Genomic DNA, 15,675 nt, shown 5'->3' with positions numbered 1-15,675 from the left:
TAATATAATAACTATAGATAATTATATTGTTATGCATCTACATAAATTGGCGGAGCTTTGGACATATCAATGTCCATTCTTTGGAAAGAATATTAAAAATATCCTTCCCACTAACTCTCTACCAAAAGTGATAGGAGACTACAAACGTCGTATTTGAAGTGTCCAAAACTCAGCGATTATCCTTATAGCTCCATTTTGTTTTTTCACTTTTGTTTTGTCTCAAGAACGAAATGATGTATTGATCTGAAATTTGGCATGAATATTTAAGCTATAAAGACTCAACTTTAAAAAATAAAATGAAAAAAATTCTATGTCAATTTCCAAAATGGCGGCCATTTTTAATTTGTGATTGCAAATTTCAGGGATACCGTTCACTTTACAGTTTATAGATTTTACAATATTTACTGGCTTATAAGTTACACTAATTTACATTGAATGACTGTATTGCTGATTATTCAACGAATTTTACAAAGTGTAAAAAATTCATCAATGATAATAATAAGATTGAATGCTATAAGAATAACGATGTGACTGTAACTTCATAAATAGGCGGTGTTTCAACAAAATAATCGTAATTGTCGTAAAAATGGTTGTAAGTTGATGGAAAGAATATTCTTCTAGAAACTTATATCAAATCAACGGGGAGACTGTTTCCTTTCTATTGGTGTCTGTATCATTTTAATCCGACCCATAGATATTTTTTAATTAATAATTATGTTCGTCAATGTCGAAACATTTCGAGCAGAAATCATGAAATTTTCGACATGCTGGAAACTTTTGGTTTCGAAAGATAATTGGGTGGTGAAAGCAAGAAAGTTTCTCAGAAATAATTGAAATTGTTTTTTCAATTGTTTCTCAGAAGTAATGGAAATTGTTTTTTCAAATTGTCAAAAGTAGTCGGAAGATCGTATTTTGGTCTCAAAGGAATTTTAAAGTTAGAAGAGTAGCTGCATGATATACCATGTTAGAAGAGTATGCATTGTGTACCAAATATTATTGTATGCTAAAGGCTGGCAATTTACAAGATTATTTGACTGAATTATTTCAAACATAAGCAGCTTGGATTACTCAAGGCGAGGTTGTCATTTTCACTATTATTATGATCATCTGGTTTGTAGTTGCTGAATTTTTCAATCGTTCTGTATTTTGAATTTGTTGATCCCAGCTATTGATAGCATATGGCGGCATACCATTCAGCCGCTATCCTTGACTTTGACACTCCTGAGAGGCCAAAATACGTTCTTCCGAGTACGTTTGACAATTGGAAAAATAATTTCAATTATTTCTGAGAAACTTTCTCGCTTTCACCACCTACTTATCTTTTGAAACAAAAAAGTTTCTAGCATGTCAAAGATTTCATGTTTTCTGCTCGAAATGTCTCGACATTGACGAACATAATAATTATTAATTGGAAAATAACTATGGGTCGGATAAAAATGATCCAGACACCAATAGTAAGGAGACAGTCATCCCGTTCATTTGATATTGAATTATTACGCATTACGACGCTACATGATTCTGAGAGAAGTGATATTCGAAAGAAAAACAAATCTTCGCGATGTGTCCAATTTTATCATAAAAGCTAAATTTCCTTTTAATCCTTCAACCCTGAAAATTTTTTAGCACTACTAGGATATTGAGGATGATATTATACATCCAATTCTGACGTTGGATTGAGAATTTGAGAAAGTTGCAATTTTACGCGATTTGGCACCCCTGTAATTTCTTCAGATGGAGGGTCAAGTCTCAACTTGTTCTACACAAACTATAGTCTATCATTCGACAAAGCAGACAGCGCTATTCTTTTCTAGCTTCGCAACGTTGCCAGATCGTTTTTTAACAATGAAGAAATATACGTTTAAAGAAATAATTGTCGATTGTTGGGAAATTTTCTAGAAGAATATTCTTCCCATCAACTTACAATCATTTTTACGACAATTACGATTTTTTTTTTGAAACACGCCGATTTATGAAGTTACAGTCAAATCAAATCAAATCAAATCAAATCAAATTTATTTGTTTCCAACATTTACAGTATAAACAATATATAAAAAGATATAATTGAAACAAACACTCACATGGACACGCAGGTCTGTTTGTGAGTTGTTTGAGTTCGTGATTACATTATTTTAATTATTATAACTTGAGAGAAATTCCTGGAAATTAGATTTGGCTAGGTACATTGTATTGAAATGAAAAGAATAACTTAAATAAAGAAGTAAATTGAATTATGATATGTTAAATAATAGAAATTATTATTCAATCATAGAAATATTGTAGCACAACTACACACATACAACTCACACATACAGGGAGGGGGAAGACAGCCACACACACACCACACACATACACACCCACCAACATTCTAAAATGGCTGTTAGATGCATTTAAATTCATTGGTTGATTACTGATAGAGGTAGAGAAGATGAAAATTGGAAGCTCAAAATAATAAATATATAGAGGAATAAAATTTGTATAGAATATAGGTCTACAGTAGAATAATTTGAAGCGAAAGCCTGGAGTTTAACCAACCGCGTTTGCGCGCAGCGGGGCTAGACGTACGCAGATCTCAAAATCAGATCACATTCGTCTTTATTTAAGGCAGATAACCACCCCCGCAATACTCTTTTGTATTGGTATATTGAGCATTCCCCCGGCTGACTAACAAACAAAGGTGCATTCCGCAGAATTACGTGAACCAGATATGTCACATTTCTGTCGCAGACAGATCTCATATTACGTGAAACACCAGAATGATGGAGATATGAGCCGCGGGAGATATGAGTCACATCGTTATTCTTATAGCATTCAATCTTTATTCGCACTGATGAATTTTTTATACTTTGTAAAATTCGTTGAATAATCAGCAATACAGTCATTCAATGTAAATTAGTGTAACTTATAAGCCAGTAAATATTGTAAAATCCATATAATAAGAGAAAGTAGGCGGGTTGTAGGGTTGTGTTTGTTCGTTTGTTAACATCAAAACATGTCAACTTGTGGATTGCAAACCGAAAAAACGGGAATGATTTAGAACTCCAAATTTTGCACATAAAATTTAAAAAAATCAATGTTGTGCACCTCGAAGCTCGAATTTCAATTTTCCTTCTAGATTTTTCAAAATTAATTTTCTAATTTCATTCAGAACTATAACCTAGAGAGACTATCTTTTCGAAACAGATAGTTAAAATTGGCAACCAAATTAATAAACAATCCAATTTTGTCAGGTTGGCATCAAGTGAGAAAGGTTTCTTAACAAGATTTGAGTTCATTCACATTATTAGGTTAGCACGCACCAAGTGGAAGAACTTATCTAAATTATAATAAAGGAAAGAACTGGCTCATACACGTACGGGATAGGAAAATTATGTTTGACGCATCATCACGTCTCAACTACTGGACTGATTAACTTGAAATTTTGCATATAGATTCTAAATTAACCGAGGATAGTTCTACGCCTACTTCAAACTCTTCAAGATTCCCCTCGGTCAAGTTTTCAGTTTATCAAGTTTTAAAATAGACCCTTGCAGAGCACGGGATTCACGCTTGTACATAAATAAAGAACTCTAATCTAATCTAAAACCATAATGGGATGGGATGATGGTAATGAGAAATGAATATTATTGGTTGGAATATTTATTAAGAACATAAGCTGATAATAGAAGATTGATTAAATGCCATAATCAAGTTCCAAATAAGAACTCACAAGATTTAGAAAGAAACAGAGAATAAAAGTTTGAGCACAAGTCTAACATGATTAGGAGATCGATAGCAAACTTTGTAAGGCTTCTAAGCATTTGCTGACGTTTGGCAGAAATTCTTCCCAATTCATTCACTGAACTTTCAACCTGAATCTTATGCAATAGTGTCAAGTTGGAAATGATAGCTGAAAATCTTAGATTTTAACAGAAATATATTGAATATCAATAAAATGTTTCTTAAGCAGCGTTTACACCTTAGTTTTTAACAAAATGTTAATAACTTTATCCTTATAGATTCTATTAGATTGAACGGAACTTGACAAACACATATGTTCATCATGTGTACGATAAGTTATGTCCAATCTGATAGAATCTATAAGGATAAAGTTATCAACATTTTGTTAAAAACTTTGGTGTAAACACAGCTTTAATCTCAATCAATTTTTCTATTTACGTCTTCGTCTTCGTATTCTTCTTCTCCTCAATCCTTTTACTCTTCTACTTCGTACCTACGTTCGGTTGCATGTACGTCTATTGAATCAAACCGTAATTAAATGACGTTCAAATTATGCTACAAATCTAATAACAGACGCTGTATTTATGTTTTTTTTTTTTACATGAGATGGGTTTCTCACTAACTTGAAATTGGAAAGACAATTATTTTTTTAATTCCCGACTGTTCCTCGTATCTGATCTTATTACTTTCCTTGCCCTATTACCATAGGTGACGAAAGTATTGCTTTCCGAAAAAAATTAAGGTACCCTAATTTCTAAATTTCTATACGTTTCAAGGTCCCCTGAGTCCAAAAAAGTGGTTTTTGGGTTTTGGTCTGCATGTGTGTGTGTGTGTGTGTGTGTGTGTGTGTGTGTGTGTGGTGTGTGTGTGTGTGTGTGTGTGTGTGGTGTGTGTGTGTGTGTGTGTGTGTGTACACACGATATCTCATCTCCCAATTAACGGAAATTTGGAACTTTGGTCCTTACACTATAAGGATCAGACACGAACAATTTCGATCAAATGCAATTCAAGATGGCGGAGAAAATGTTGTCAAAAACAGGGTTTTTCGCGATTTTCTCGAAAACGGCTCCAACGATTTTGATCAAATTTATACCTAAAATTGTCATCGATAAGCTCTATCAACTGCCACAAGTTCCATATCTGTAAAAATTTTAGGAGCTCCACCCCATATTTTTAAAGTTCGATTTTAGATTCCCAATTATCAGGCTTCAGATATTGTATTAAACAAAAAAATTCAAGTGGAAAAGATTGAGCATGAAAATCTCTACAATTAATGTTCAGTAACATTTTCACCTAAAATTGAAAATAAGCTTTAAATTCGATAAAATGTGATTATTCAATTATAAACTGTTGATTATATTATATTAAATCATTCACTATAAAGAGATAGCAGACCTCGTATGTCTCCAGCGTTATTGTCCTGTCACCAGCTGGCTTAGATCTTTGTTTATAAGTAGACTTGATATGCGCGGGAACACTAGCGTCAGGTGATCAATTTTCATAACGACAAGGAAAGTTGTGTGAGTGCGCCACACCAGATTTTTTTTATAGGTATTTCAATCAGCGATTGAATCCAATCAACACTACATTACATGGAAGGGAGCGCACCCTGATATGTGCTGAAAAAGGAGGCGCATGCAACCAAGAGCTAATTTGTTTCGTTAAGGTGCGTACAGACTTAATCTCTGCTCCGCAATCGATCAGATCGATAGATGATCGCAGGTCGAGCAACAGCGGAACGCGAACACAGCGTGTAACAGAGCTCGAGCTTGACAAGCTCCTAGGACGAACTGACCAATAGTTGTGCATGCGCGGTTAACGATTTCGTTGGATCAGTTACGATCTCTGTGTTAGCATATAAAATTATCAAAATTAATAATTATTTATTAAATCATCAAAATGGAATAATGTAAAATTATAAGAAAAATAATTGACCGAGCGAAGTGAGGTCTAAGATTCAAGTCGACGGTTTGGCATTTCTCTTAATGTTCAAATGTTTATATGCATTTATAAACGCGGTAATAGATTTTCATGAAATTTGACAGGTATGTTCCTTTTTTAATTGCGCGTCGACATATATACAAGGTTTTTGGAAATTTTGCATTTCTAGGATAATATAAAAGGAGAAAGGAGCCTCCTTCATACGCCAATATTAGAGTTAAAATCAGACTATAGAATTATTCATCATAAATCAGCTGACAAGTGATTACACAGATGTGTGGAGAAGCCAGTCTATTGCTGTATTTCCATAAGGTATATAGTTTCAATCGGGTACTTGTGGATGAGAATACTGCGTCAGGTCTACTGTTCATGAACTACTACTAGTCTAATAGGTACCAGCATATTAGAATTTAGAAGAAAGTAGTCAAACTCCCAACCACGCCTTTCACCTTTTAAAACATTGACAGACATAACCTTTTTTGTAATAAAACATCAACATAAATGCAACAACAAGGGTAATAATTATTATTAGTTTATTATATAAACATAATGTATTATCAGGCTACCCGGCAATCCCCTGATGGCTGATGCCAAGCTTCTTATAACTGTATCTTACCGTTTCTGTACAAATACAGATTTAATCAGCTGATGAAAAGTGAATTGCTTGTGTTCGCGGCGCGTAAATCTGTACGCACCTATACGACAAGCGCGATCATCTTTCGAACCTCTAGCGAACCCTTACGTAACGTCCATGATTGGAGCGTGTGCGGAGCGTGTTCGAGGCGCGTAAATCTGTACGCACCTATACGACAAGCGCGATCATCTTTCGAACCTCTAGCGAACCCTTACGTAACGTCCATGATTGGAGCGTGTGCGGAGCGTGTTCGAGGCGCGTAAATCTGTACGCACCTATACGACAAGCGCGATCATCTTTCGAACCTCTAGCGAACCCTTACGTAACGTTCATGATTGAAGCGTGTTCGAGGCGCGTATAGCTATACGCACCTCTACATCTCAATTTATTTTGAATTTTCATTCGCTAAAAAACAAAATAAAAAAAACTTTACAGAAAATAAATAAGGATAGGCTATGCTACTTATACCTGTCTTATTCATGAAATACGAAAATAATGAATAAATAATTACTCACTTTACAGCTTCGTTGATAAGTTTCAGAGGCGGTGAGAATATCCGTGCGGTGTGTCCATAAGGTTTGGATTCCCCCTCCCAGAGCAGCTCCCACTTCCCCCCGTCCAGTCCCGCCCAAATGCGGACCACAGAGCCTGGGTTGAACGTTTCGTAGATACTGATTGTCACCGGGAACACAGCTTGCTCGAAACGCAGGTCTGAGAAACATAAATTTCAATTATTATCAAGAAATACGACACAAAACGTCACAAAAATAGTAATAAAGAAGTGATTTTACAAAAAGGAGATCATGCAATCAGTATACTTTAGTGAGATTTATGTTATAAGGGGAGGAATAATTGAAGAAGAAGGAGGAGAAGGAGAAGGAAAAGCAGAAAAAGAAAAATATAGGAGAACAAGAGAAAGAAAACGAAGAAGAAGAGGTGGAGAAGGAGAAGAGGTAGAGGAAGAAGAATAGCCTACAAGAGTAGAAGGAGCAGAAGAAGACAAGAGAAGACTGAAAAGAACACAGGAGAAGAATTACAAGAAAAAGCAAATGGAGAAGAGGAAGAAGAGAAGTGAAATCAAGGGAGAAAAAAGCAGAAGAAAGAATACGAGGATAAATGGTGTGAAGAAAGAAATTTAAAAAAAAAGTAGGAGAAGGCAGGAAGAGATGAGAATGTCTAATTGTCAACGGGAACACTGCTTTCTCGAAATGGAGGTCTGAGAAAAAGAAATTTGAATTATTCTCAAAAAAACGATACAAACATTAGATTAAAGAGCGAGATTATACATACAATTCAATTCAATTTATTAAAAACACACAAAACAAGACAAAACAAAATTACAAAGATTTACGAAACAAATAAAACACAATAAAATGTTACAAATATAAAAAACCATGGGCTTAGTGTTTGGGTGTGTTGGAGAAGAGAAAAAAAAGAGAGGAAGATACCTAGCCAACTATGGTTTCCCATGTAATAGGCAGGCAAAGAAGAGAAGAGAAGTAATGAGGAAAAAAGGAAGGGAGAAATGGGGGGAAGGAAGAAAACAGAGGAATAGGTACTCAAAATAAAGGTAAGCGAGTCCACTGAAAAAACTAATGAAAAAAAAAAATGCTGGAGCAGAAATCTCGAGTCATATATCTAAATGGAAGAAGAAATTACTGTATGTCCAGTTTTTTATATCCAGTTTAATTTTTCCGCTGATCTTATTGTCCATGAGAAAGTGATTTGGAATGAGGTTAATTATTTTAGTACCTATGTAAATTAATTGCCTCCTTATACATTCAATATTAGTGTTATAGGTTACATATTTGTTAGCAGTGGCCCTTAGATTATAATAATTAAGAGTAGAGTTTATTGTGAGAGGAAAATCGGATCTATATTTTATTAAGTACTCAATTACGGTTTTTATGTATAATTGACGTATAGTCATGACCTCAAAATCACTAAAAACCATATCCGTTGGATAGAGCCTGGGTTTGCTTAATATAGTTTTAATTATCAGTTTTTGTGCTACAAATAATTCAGCAATATGACAGTTTAAACAGCCTCCCCAAACAACTATGCCATACTGCAGAATTGACTTGACTAGAGCATGATACATCATTTTCAGGTGGTTCTTATTAAGAATTCTGTTAACTTTAAAAGATAAATATCTAATTTTTCTACATATGTATTTAATATGAATATCCCATTTAAGGTTTTCATCAATTATAATTCCCAAATACTTACTATTATTGACTTTTTTAATGGTGGGACAATCACAATTACCCAAGTTTAAATTGCACTGAGAATGGAGTCTCAAATCTTGATTCTCGTTAGGCTGCCCTACTCTATTTGCAGAAAAAATTATGCAATTAGTTTTTTCAATATTTAAAATTAAGGTATTCTCATCTAACCACTTCTTAATTAAAAGCATATTATTTTCAGCTATAGTATAAACTTCATTCCATGAATTACCGTGAAAAATAGCTGCAGTATCATCTGCAAAGGATATCACAGTTGAGTTTAGAAGTCTTAAATTTAAAAAGTCATTCACATAGAGTATGAAAAGGATGGGAGAAAGTACAGTACCTTGAGGAAGACCATACAAACAATAGATTTTTAGTGAGATCTAAGTTATCAAGGGAGGAATAATGGACAAAGAAGGAGAAGATGATGAAGAAAGAAAAAAAGAAGAAGGCAGGAAGAGATAAGAATATTTAATTGTCACCGGGAGTACAGCTTGCTCGAAACGTAGGTCTGAGAAACAGAAATTGAAATTATTCTAAAAAATACTACACAAAATGCTGATCATACAAACAGTATTTAGAGCGAGATTCATGATATAAAAGGATAAATAATAGAAGCAGAATAGGGCAGGAGAAGGCAGAAGAAGAGAAAGAGGAAGAAGAAAACAGGAGTAGAATGAGCAGAAAAAGAAGGAGTAGATAAAGAAGGCAGAATGAGAAGTCAGGAGAAAAATGAGCACGAGAATACAGGAGAATTACAAGTAAAGGATAAGAATAAAAAAGGAAGAAAAAGAAGAGGAAGACAGGAGGAAAAGAGGAGGAAGAAGGAAAGGAAGACAGAAGAAGGGGATATGATGAAGTGAAAGAAGAGGAGGCTGTTAGGAGAAGAGAAAGAAGAAGACAGAAGGAGAAGAGACTAGGTTGAAGTGAAAGAAGAGAAGAGGAAGAAAATGATGAAAAGAAGAAGAAATGGGCTAATAGAACAAGAAGAAGCAGTGATGGAACAAGAAGAAAAAATACTAGAACAAAGATAAGGAGAAATAATGAAACAGAAATAAAAAAATAATGAAACAAAAAGAAAAATAATAAATGTAGAATAATAATGATAAAAGAAGAAGGAAAAATAATGGAAGAAAAAATTACGTATTAAAACTTCTGGCATTGTAGGTAAATTTGCAGTGGTATGCTGCTATGTGGTTTAAAAACAAGAGAATTGTAATTGAGTGAGTTATTATGAGTTATAAAGTAAGCAACTTATTAACATTGGTTTGCTGTCATTGTTTAAGTTTACAGTACATTGAGTTTAAACAAAACACAACATTCCAATGTAATTGAGCAAATGAAATGAAGTAGGTAGCTATGCATTTGGAAATACTGTAATATAATATGAATAGAATTGTCTTTTTCTCTTTAGGGCTACATCCTGAATACGAATAGAAATAGAAATCTAAGTAGGCTATCCTTCAGTCACAACATGTTTTGGCTTTCTGGAAAATATAATACAAATATAAATAGAATTATAAATAGTCTATAAAATCACTCACCTATATAATCCTGACTAACAATTTTTCCCAAATTTTGGGGCATAAAAATTTCTCTCCTAGAAGGAGCCTCCTGCCACCAATTTCCATAGGTTCGCTGCAATAAAATGAAGGCTATAATAAATGTTTGTTGTATTAGAAATCCTATACTAACAAGAATCCCTGAATTCAACACTCAGCACAGAAGCAAATCTTATGAATTTGTGGTTTTTATGAACTTTATTCATATTTACTCCAAACTAGCAGGTAACCCATGCTGTGCAAGCGTCTAATTCAAAACTTGACGTAGGTAATAGAATTTTGAATTTGAAATAGGTCTGTAACTATCCTCGGTTGATTAAAAAAATCTATATTTAAAATTCCAAGTTAATCAGTCCAGTAGTTCAGACGTGATAATGCGTCAAACATTATTAACTAGTATTTCTGTGAACAGTAGACCTCACGCAGTATTCTCTTCCACAAGTACCTGGGGCCTGTTTCATAAAAGTTACAATTCCTGTAATACAGGAGAATCACCATTCCAATTACATGTTCAATATAGCCGATAAAATCAGCTGTTCCTGTGTTACAGGACTTCTAAATTTTTATGAAACAGGGGCCTTATTGAAACTATAGACCTTATGGAAATACAGCAATAGACTGGCTTCGCCACACATATCTGTGTAATCACTTGTCAGCTATTAAGTAAGCTGATTTGTGATGAATAATTCTATAGTCTGATTTTTACTCTTATATATTGGCGTATGAACAAGGCTCCTTTTTCCTTTTATATTATCCTTGAAATGCAAAATTTCCAAAAACCTTGTTTATACGTCGACGCGCAATTAAAAGAGGAACATACCTGTCAAATTTCATGAAAATCTATTACCGCGTTTCGCCGTAAATGCTCAACATATAAACATTTAAACATTAAGAGAAATACCAAACCGTCAACTTGAATCTTAGACCTCACTTTGCTCGGTCAATAAAGGAAAGAATTGACTTTTATACATTTACGGGATAAGAAAATAATGTTTGACGCATCATACGTCTCAACTACTGGACTGATTAACTTGACATTTTGAATAGATTCTTAATTAAACGAAAATGTTTATGAGCAGACCTATTTTCAATTTTTTTTAAATTTGTTCAAGTTTTCAGTTTGTTTTTATTTTTCAGACCCTTGCGGAGCACGGGTTTCCAGCTAGTTATAAAGGAGGGGAGACAAGTAATACACATTCTGACAATCCAAGAACTTATAAACTAGCCTATAGCTTGAAAAACTTGTAAACAAAAGTAGCTAAGTTCTATAAGACTCTGGCACTAATCTAAAAGTTCAAACTGGCTCCTAAGTCCCAACACAATTCAAAATAAAAAAGATAATGCTAATTCAAAAAATATATAATCTATTACAAAAAGAAACTATACAGAGGTTTATTTCAGAAACTTCCTCACACTATATTTCATTCAAGATCTGGTTTTGAACAGCCCCAATAACTAACCTATTATAGAGTAGGCCTACAGAAATTTAGAATTGTACAGTAAAATAAACACTGGAAAAAATATATAAGTTTCATTCAACTTGATTAAACTTTTAGGTGAGTTTTGACCCACCTTAAAGCATTAAATAAATCAAATAATTTTCAACTCAACACTATCACCATAGCCAGCTCTAATACATTAGAGGTGGCTATGCTATCACGAATCTGAATATAGGTTAGGTACAAAAACAAACACTGACCTACACTTTTAGGTAGGGTTCAAACACCCAATATAATGATTTACCAAGGAAATAATACATTGTTATATTTAAAAACAAGTATAATTACCTGTTATGAGGCTGAATTTTAGTTGGGTTTTGGCAATTTATGAAGGAATCATACAAAAGTTGAAGATGTAAGGTGGTTGTAGCTCTGTACTCACCATAACAAACGCTTGTGGAAAGTCACCGTAATCCGGATATTTGCTAGGTTTACCGGCCAGATTGTAAGCGGTGTAAGTTATGCTAATATCACTTCCATACTGCGAACTGAAATCCACAACGTCGTTCACAAACTGTTCAATAGCCAAAAAGCCTTGGCTATCATCCTCATCGTTTGTGCTGTCATTGAAGAACGTAACCATAGGGTACTGATGTGGATCCATTTTGTAGCTAACAGCGCCGCTCCTTTCCAAGGAGAACATATTTAGACAGAAAGATACCATTGCCGTTTACCGAATCGGTAAACAACCATAATCTAGCCGAAAATTTAGAGAAAACTGCCGAATTTTGATGCAGAACGCCAGATCAAAAGTCTTCGCGAAGACAGGTAGACAGCTTTTACACAGCGAGCAGGAGCAAGCTGAGTAGCAGGTCTGCCAACTTAACCACGAGTAATAATCTGTGGCCCGGTTTGAGAGCAGTGATGTGAAACTATGGGTCGCCGGAGTTCCGCCTGCCCTGAAAGCCGCCACTCACCAAATAAATGGTCAGTTTTTACGGACGCGACCAAAGTGGAACAGTGAAAGACAAACTGGGTCTATTCCTATTTTACATCTATAATTTTTTGGCAGCACTGAACCTGTATTCCTCTTAGTTTGTAGTAACATTAAAAGGCTGAAAAGTAAATAGGCCTATTAGAGGTGTTCATTATAGGAGTTCACTAGTTTTAGTAATATTCTTATATTGGGGAATTCCATCATATTCAGGGAATCAAATTTATGAAAACAATGTTAATATCATTTTTCCTTAAATGTCCTTTTAAAAACAACAATTTTATTGAACGTTCAATGCCAACGTTGCGGATATAAAAAACACTCAAATTCTCAAGAATGTCCTGCAATAGGAAAGACTTGTCATAAATGTTCCCGAATTGGACACTTTTCCCATGTGTGTAAAAGTAAAACACTCAAAGAAAAACTAACTACGTCAACTATTACTGCAGCTGGTATAGCCAGTAATCTTTCTAAAGCTACAATTATTGTTTCGGTGAATGGAATAAATACACCAGCTCTTATTGATACCGGAAGTGTTGCCAGTTTTATTGATGAAAAATTTGCAAATACAAATAAATTTAAAACTGCATCAGATTCTTGTTTTATAAGATTTGCATCTGTTCAACATAACACCGCTACAAAAGCATGTGTTTATAGCAATATTGTGTACAAAGGAAATGAATACAACAATATTAAACTCTTGGTATTAAAAGAATGCTGTTGCAATGTGATACTTGGTCACGATTTTTTGATGAATCACTCTACAATAAGTTTAGCATTCAATGGTAATAAACAGCCTCTTGTAATAGATAATAATTCTACAACCACACCACCCTTGAAAGATTGCCTCTTGGTGGAGGCCATGATAAAACCATGTTCCCTTTTCAATGACTTGACTCCCGATTGCCACCCAATAACTACCCAATCCAGAAGACACCCACAAGATGACTATGAATTCATGAAGAATGAGGTCAATCGCCTCCTTACAGAAGGAATAATTGAGGAAAGCCAGTCCAGTTGGCGTGCCCAGCCTTTCATTGTAACCAATGGACAGAAGAAACGAATGGTCATAGACTATTCACAGACTATTAATAAATTCACAAATTTAGACGCATACCCTCTCCCATTGATCGAAGATCTTGTAAACACAATTGCCAAGTACAACATTTTTAGTACTGTAGATTTCAAGTCAGCTTACCATCAAATACCGATTCTTGAGAATGAACGACATTACACTGCCTTTGAAGTAGGCCGAAAACTTTATCAGTTCAAACGAATACCATTCGGAGTAACCAATGGAGTAGCTGCCTTCCAACGTACAATAAACGGACTTATAGAAAGAGAGAATTTGAACGACTGCTTTGCCTATTTGGATGATGTTGTCATTTGCGGTTCAGATCAAGAAGAACATGACAGAAATCTTAAGAAATTTCAACAAGTAATTGAATTGTATGGCTTGACTATAAATGAAGAAAAATGTAAATTTTCAAAAAATCATTGAAGTTCCTTGGGTATGAGATAAAACATGGAGAAATTAAACCTGACCCAGAACGCCTTGCACCACTCATGAACTTTCCACCCCCAAGAAATGCTAAAGAAATGAAACGACTCATGGGATTACTGGCTCATTACTCCCGATGGATTAAAAACTTTTCTCAAAAGATTCACCCCCTTGTCCACATACAGAAATTCCCTCTATCTCAAGATCAGATGGAAACTTTGGAATTGTTGAAAAATGAAATTGCTTCCGCGGTACTGCTCTTTGTTGATGAAAATATACCATTCATAATTGAGACAGATGCATCAGATTTTGCAATTGGTGCAACATTAACACAAAATTCTCGACCAGTAACCTTTTTCTCACGAACTTTGTCCCAAAGTGGAACCAGGCATTCAGCTGTTGTGAAAGAAGCCTATGCCATTGTGGAGTCTATAAGAAAATGGAGACACTATTTACTACGAAAACAATTATTCACTTTGATCACTGACCAAAAATCAGTCACATTCATGTTTGGCACTCAACACAATAGAAAAATAAAAAATGAAAAGATACAAAGGTGGCGCCTAGAATTATCTGAATACAAATTCAACATAGTCTACAGACCTGGAAAAGAAAATGCACCAGCTGATGCACTCTCTCGTATATGTATTACAGCTGGTTGTTCAACATTGAACTCAGCTTTGGCAAAATACCATGATGAACTTTGTCACCCTGGTGTAACTCGTTTCTACCACTGGCTCAGAATGAAAAATCTCCCCTATACTGTAGATGATGTAAGGAAAATTTGCTCCAATTGTGCAATTTGCTCTGAAATAAAACCACAGTATATGAAGACAAAAGGAAATCTCATAAAGGCAACAAAACCTTTTGAACGAATTAATATGGACTTCAAAGGACCCGTACAATCAAAAACAAGAAATAAATACCTACTGGTGATGGTTGATGAGTACTCAAGATTCCCTTTTGTATTTCCTTGTCCAGACATGACTGCGAGAACAGTCATAAATTGCCTGGTCTCATTAATATCAATGTTTGGCCTTCCAAGCTATATTCACACAGACAGAGGAACATCCTTCATGTCAACTGAGTTGAAGAGCTTTCTTGGCTCAAAAGGGATAGCAACTAGTAGATCAACGCCTTACAATCCGAGAGGGAATGGTCAAGTAGAGCGATATAATGGAATTATATGGAAAGCAATAACACTAGCTCTAAGATCACGAGGACTTGATTCAAATCGATGGGAGGAAGTGTTGCCTGATGCACTTCACTCTATTCGATCTCTTTTGTGTACTACAACAAATTGCACCCCTCATGAACGAATGTTCCTACACATGAGATCCTCAACAAATGGACAGTCACTACCATCTTGGCTAATATGAGCCCAGGACCAGTTTGGCTGAAGAAAATGAACCGAAATTCAAAGCAAGATTCATCAGTAGAAGAAGTTGAATTGATTGAGGCAAACCCAGAGTATGCTCACATTTGTCGCCCTGATGGACAAGAGTCCACTGTGTCACTCCATCATCTTGCCCCTAAGATAACACAAAAATCTAGCCGGGTAGAATGATATGATAAACCATATGTTTTCGTTGTCATTGATTCATTCATAAATATCAAATGTTGTTGATCCATTACTAGTAGAAAGTCATGTTCAATTTT

General features: G+C 34.8%; 1 protein-coding gene across 1 annotated transcript in view; it reads right to left on the bottom strand.

Moving 5' to 3' along the window:
• The window catches only part of LOC111054873 (F-box/LRR-repeat protein 4), a 63,613-nt gene extending 51,222 nt beyond the window's left edge, over window positions 1-12,391 (bottom strand). Inside the window, exons 1-3 of the mRNA XM_039440778.1 lie at window positions 11,964-12,391; window positions 10,065-10,158; window positions 6,808-7,003 (exon numbers count right to left, since the gene is read on the bottom strand). Coding sequence (XP_039296712.1) covers window positions 6,808-7,003; window positions 10,065-10,158; window positions 11,964-12,245 — 572 coding nt within the window. The 5' untranslated portion in view covers window positions 12,246-12,391. The remainder of the gene's footprint in view (window positions 1-6,807; window positions 7,004-10,064; window positions 10,159-11,963) is intronic.
• Window positions 12,392-15,675: the final 3,284 nt, after the last annotated feature.

This window comes from Nilaparvata lugens, chromosome 14, assembly GCF_014356525.2.
Source record: "Nilaparvata lugens isolate BPH chromosome 14, ASM1435652v1, whole genome shotgun sequence".
In the NCBI taxonomy this organism is placed as follows: domain Eukaryota; kingdom Metazoa; phylum Arthropoda; class Insecta; order Hemiptera; family Delphacidae; genus Nilaparvata; species Nilaparvata lugens.
This window is presented reverse-complemented; position numbering and strand designations above follow the sequence as displayed.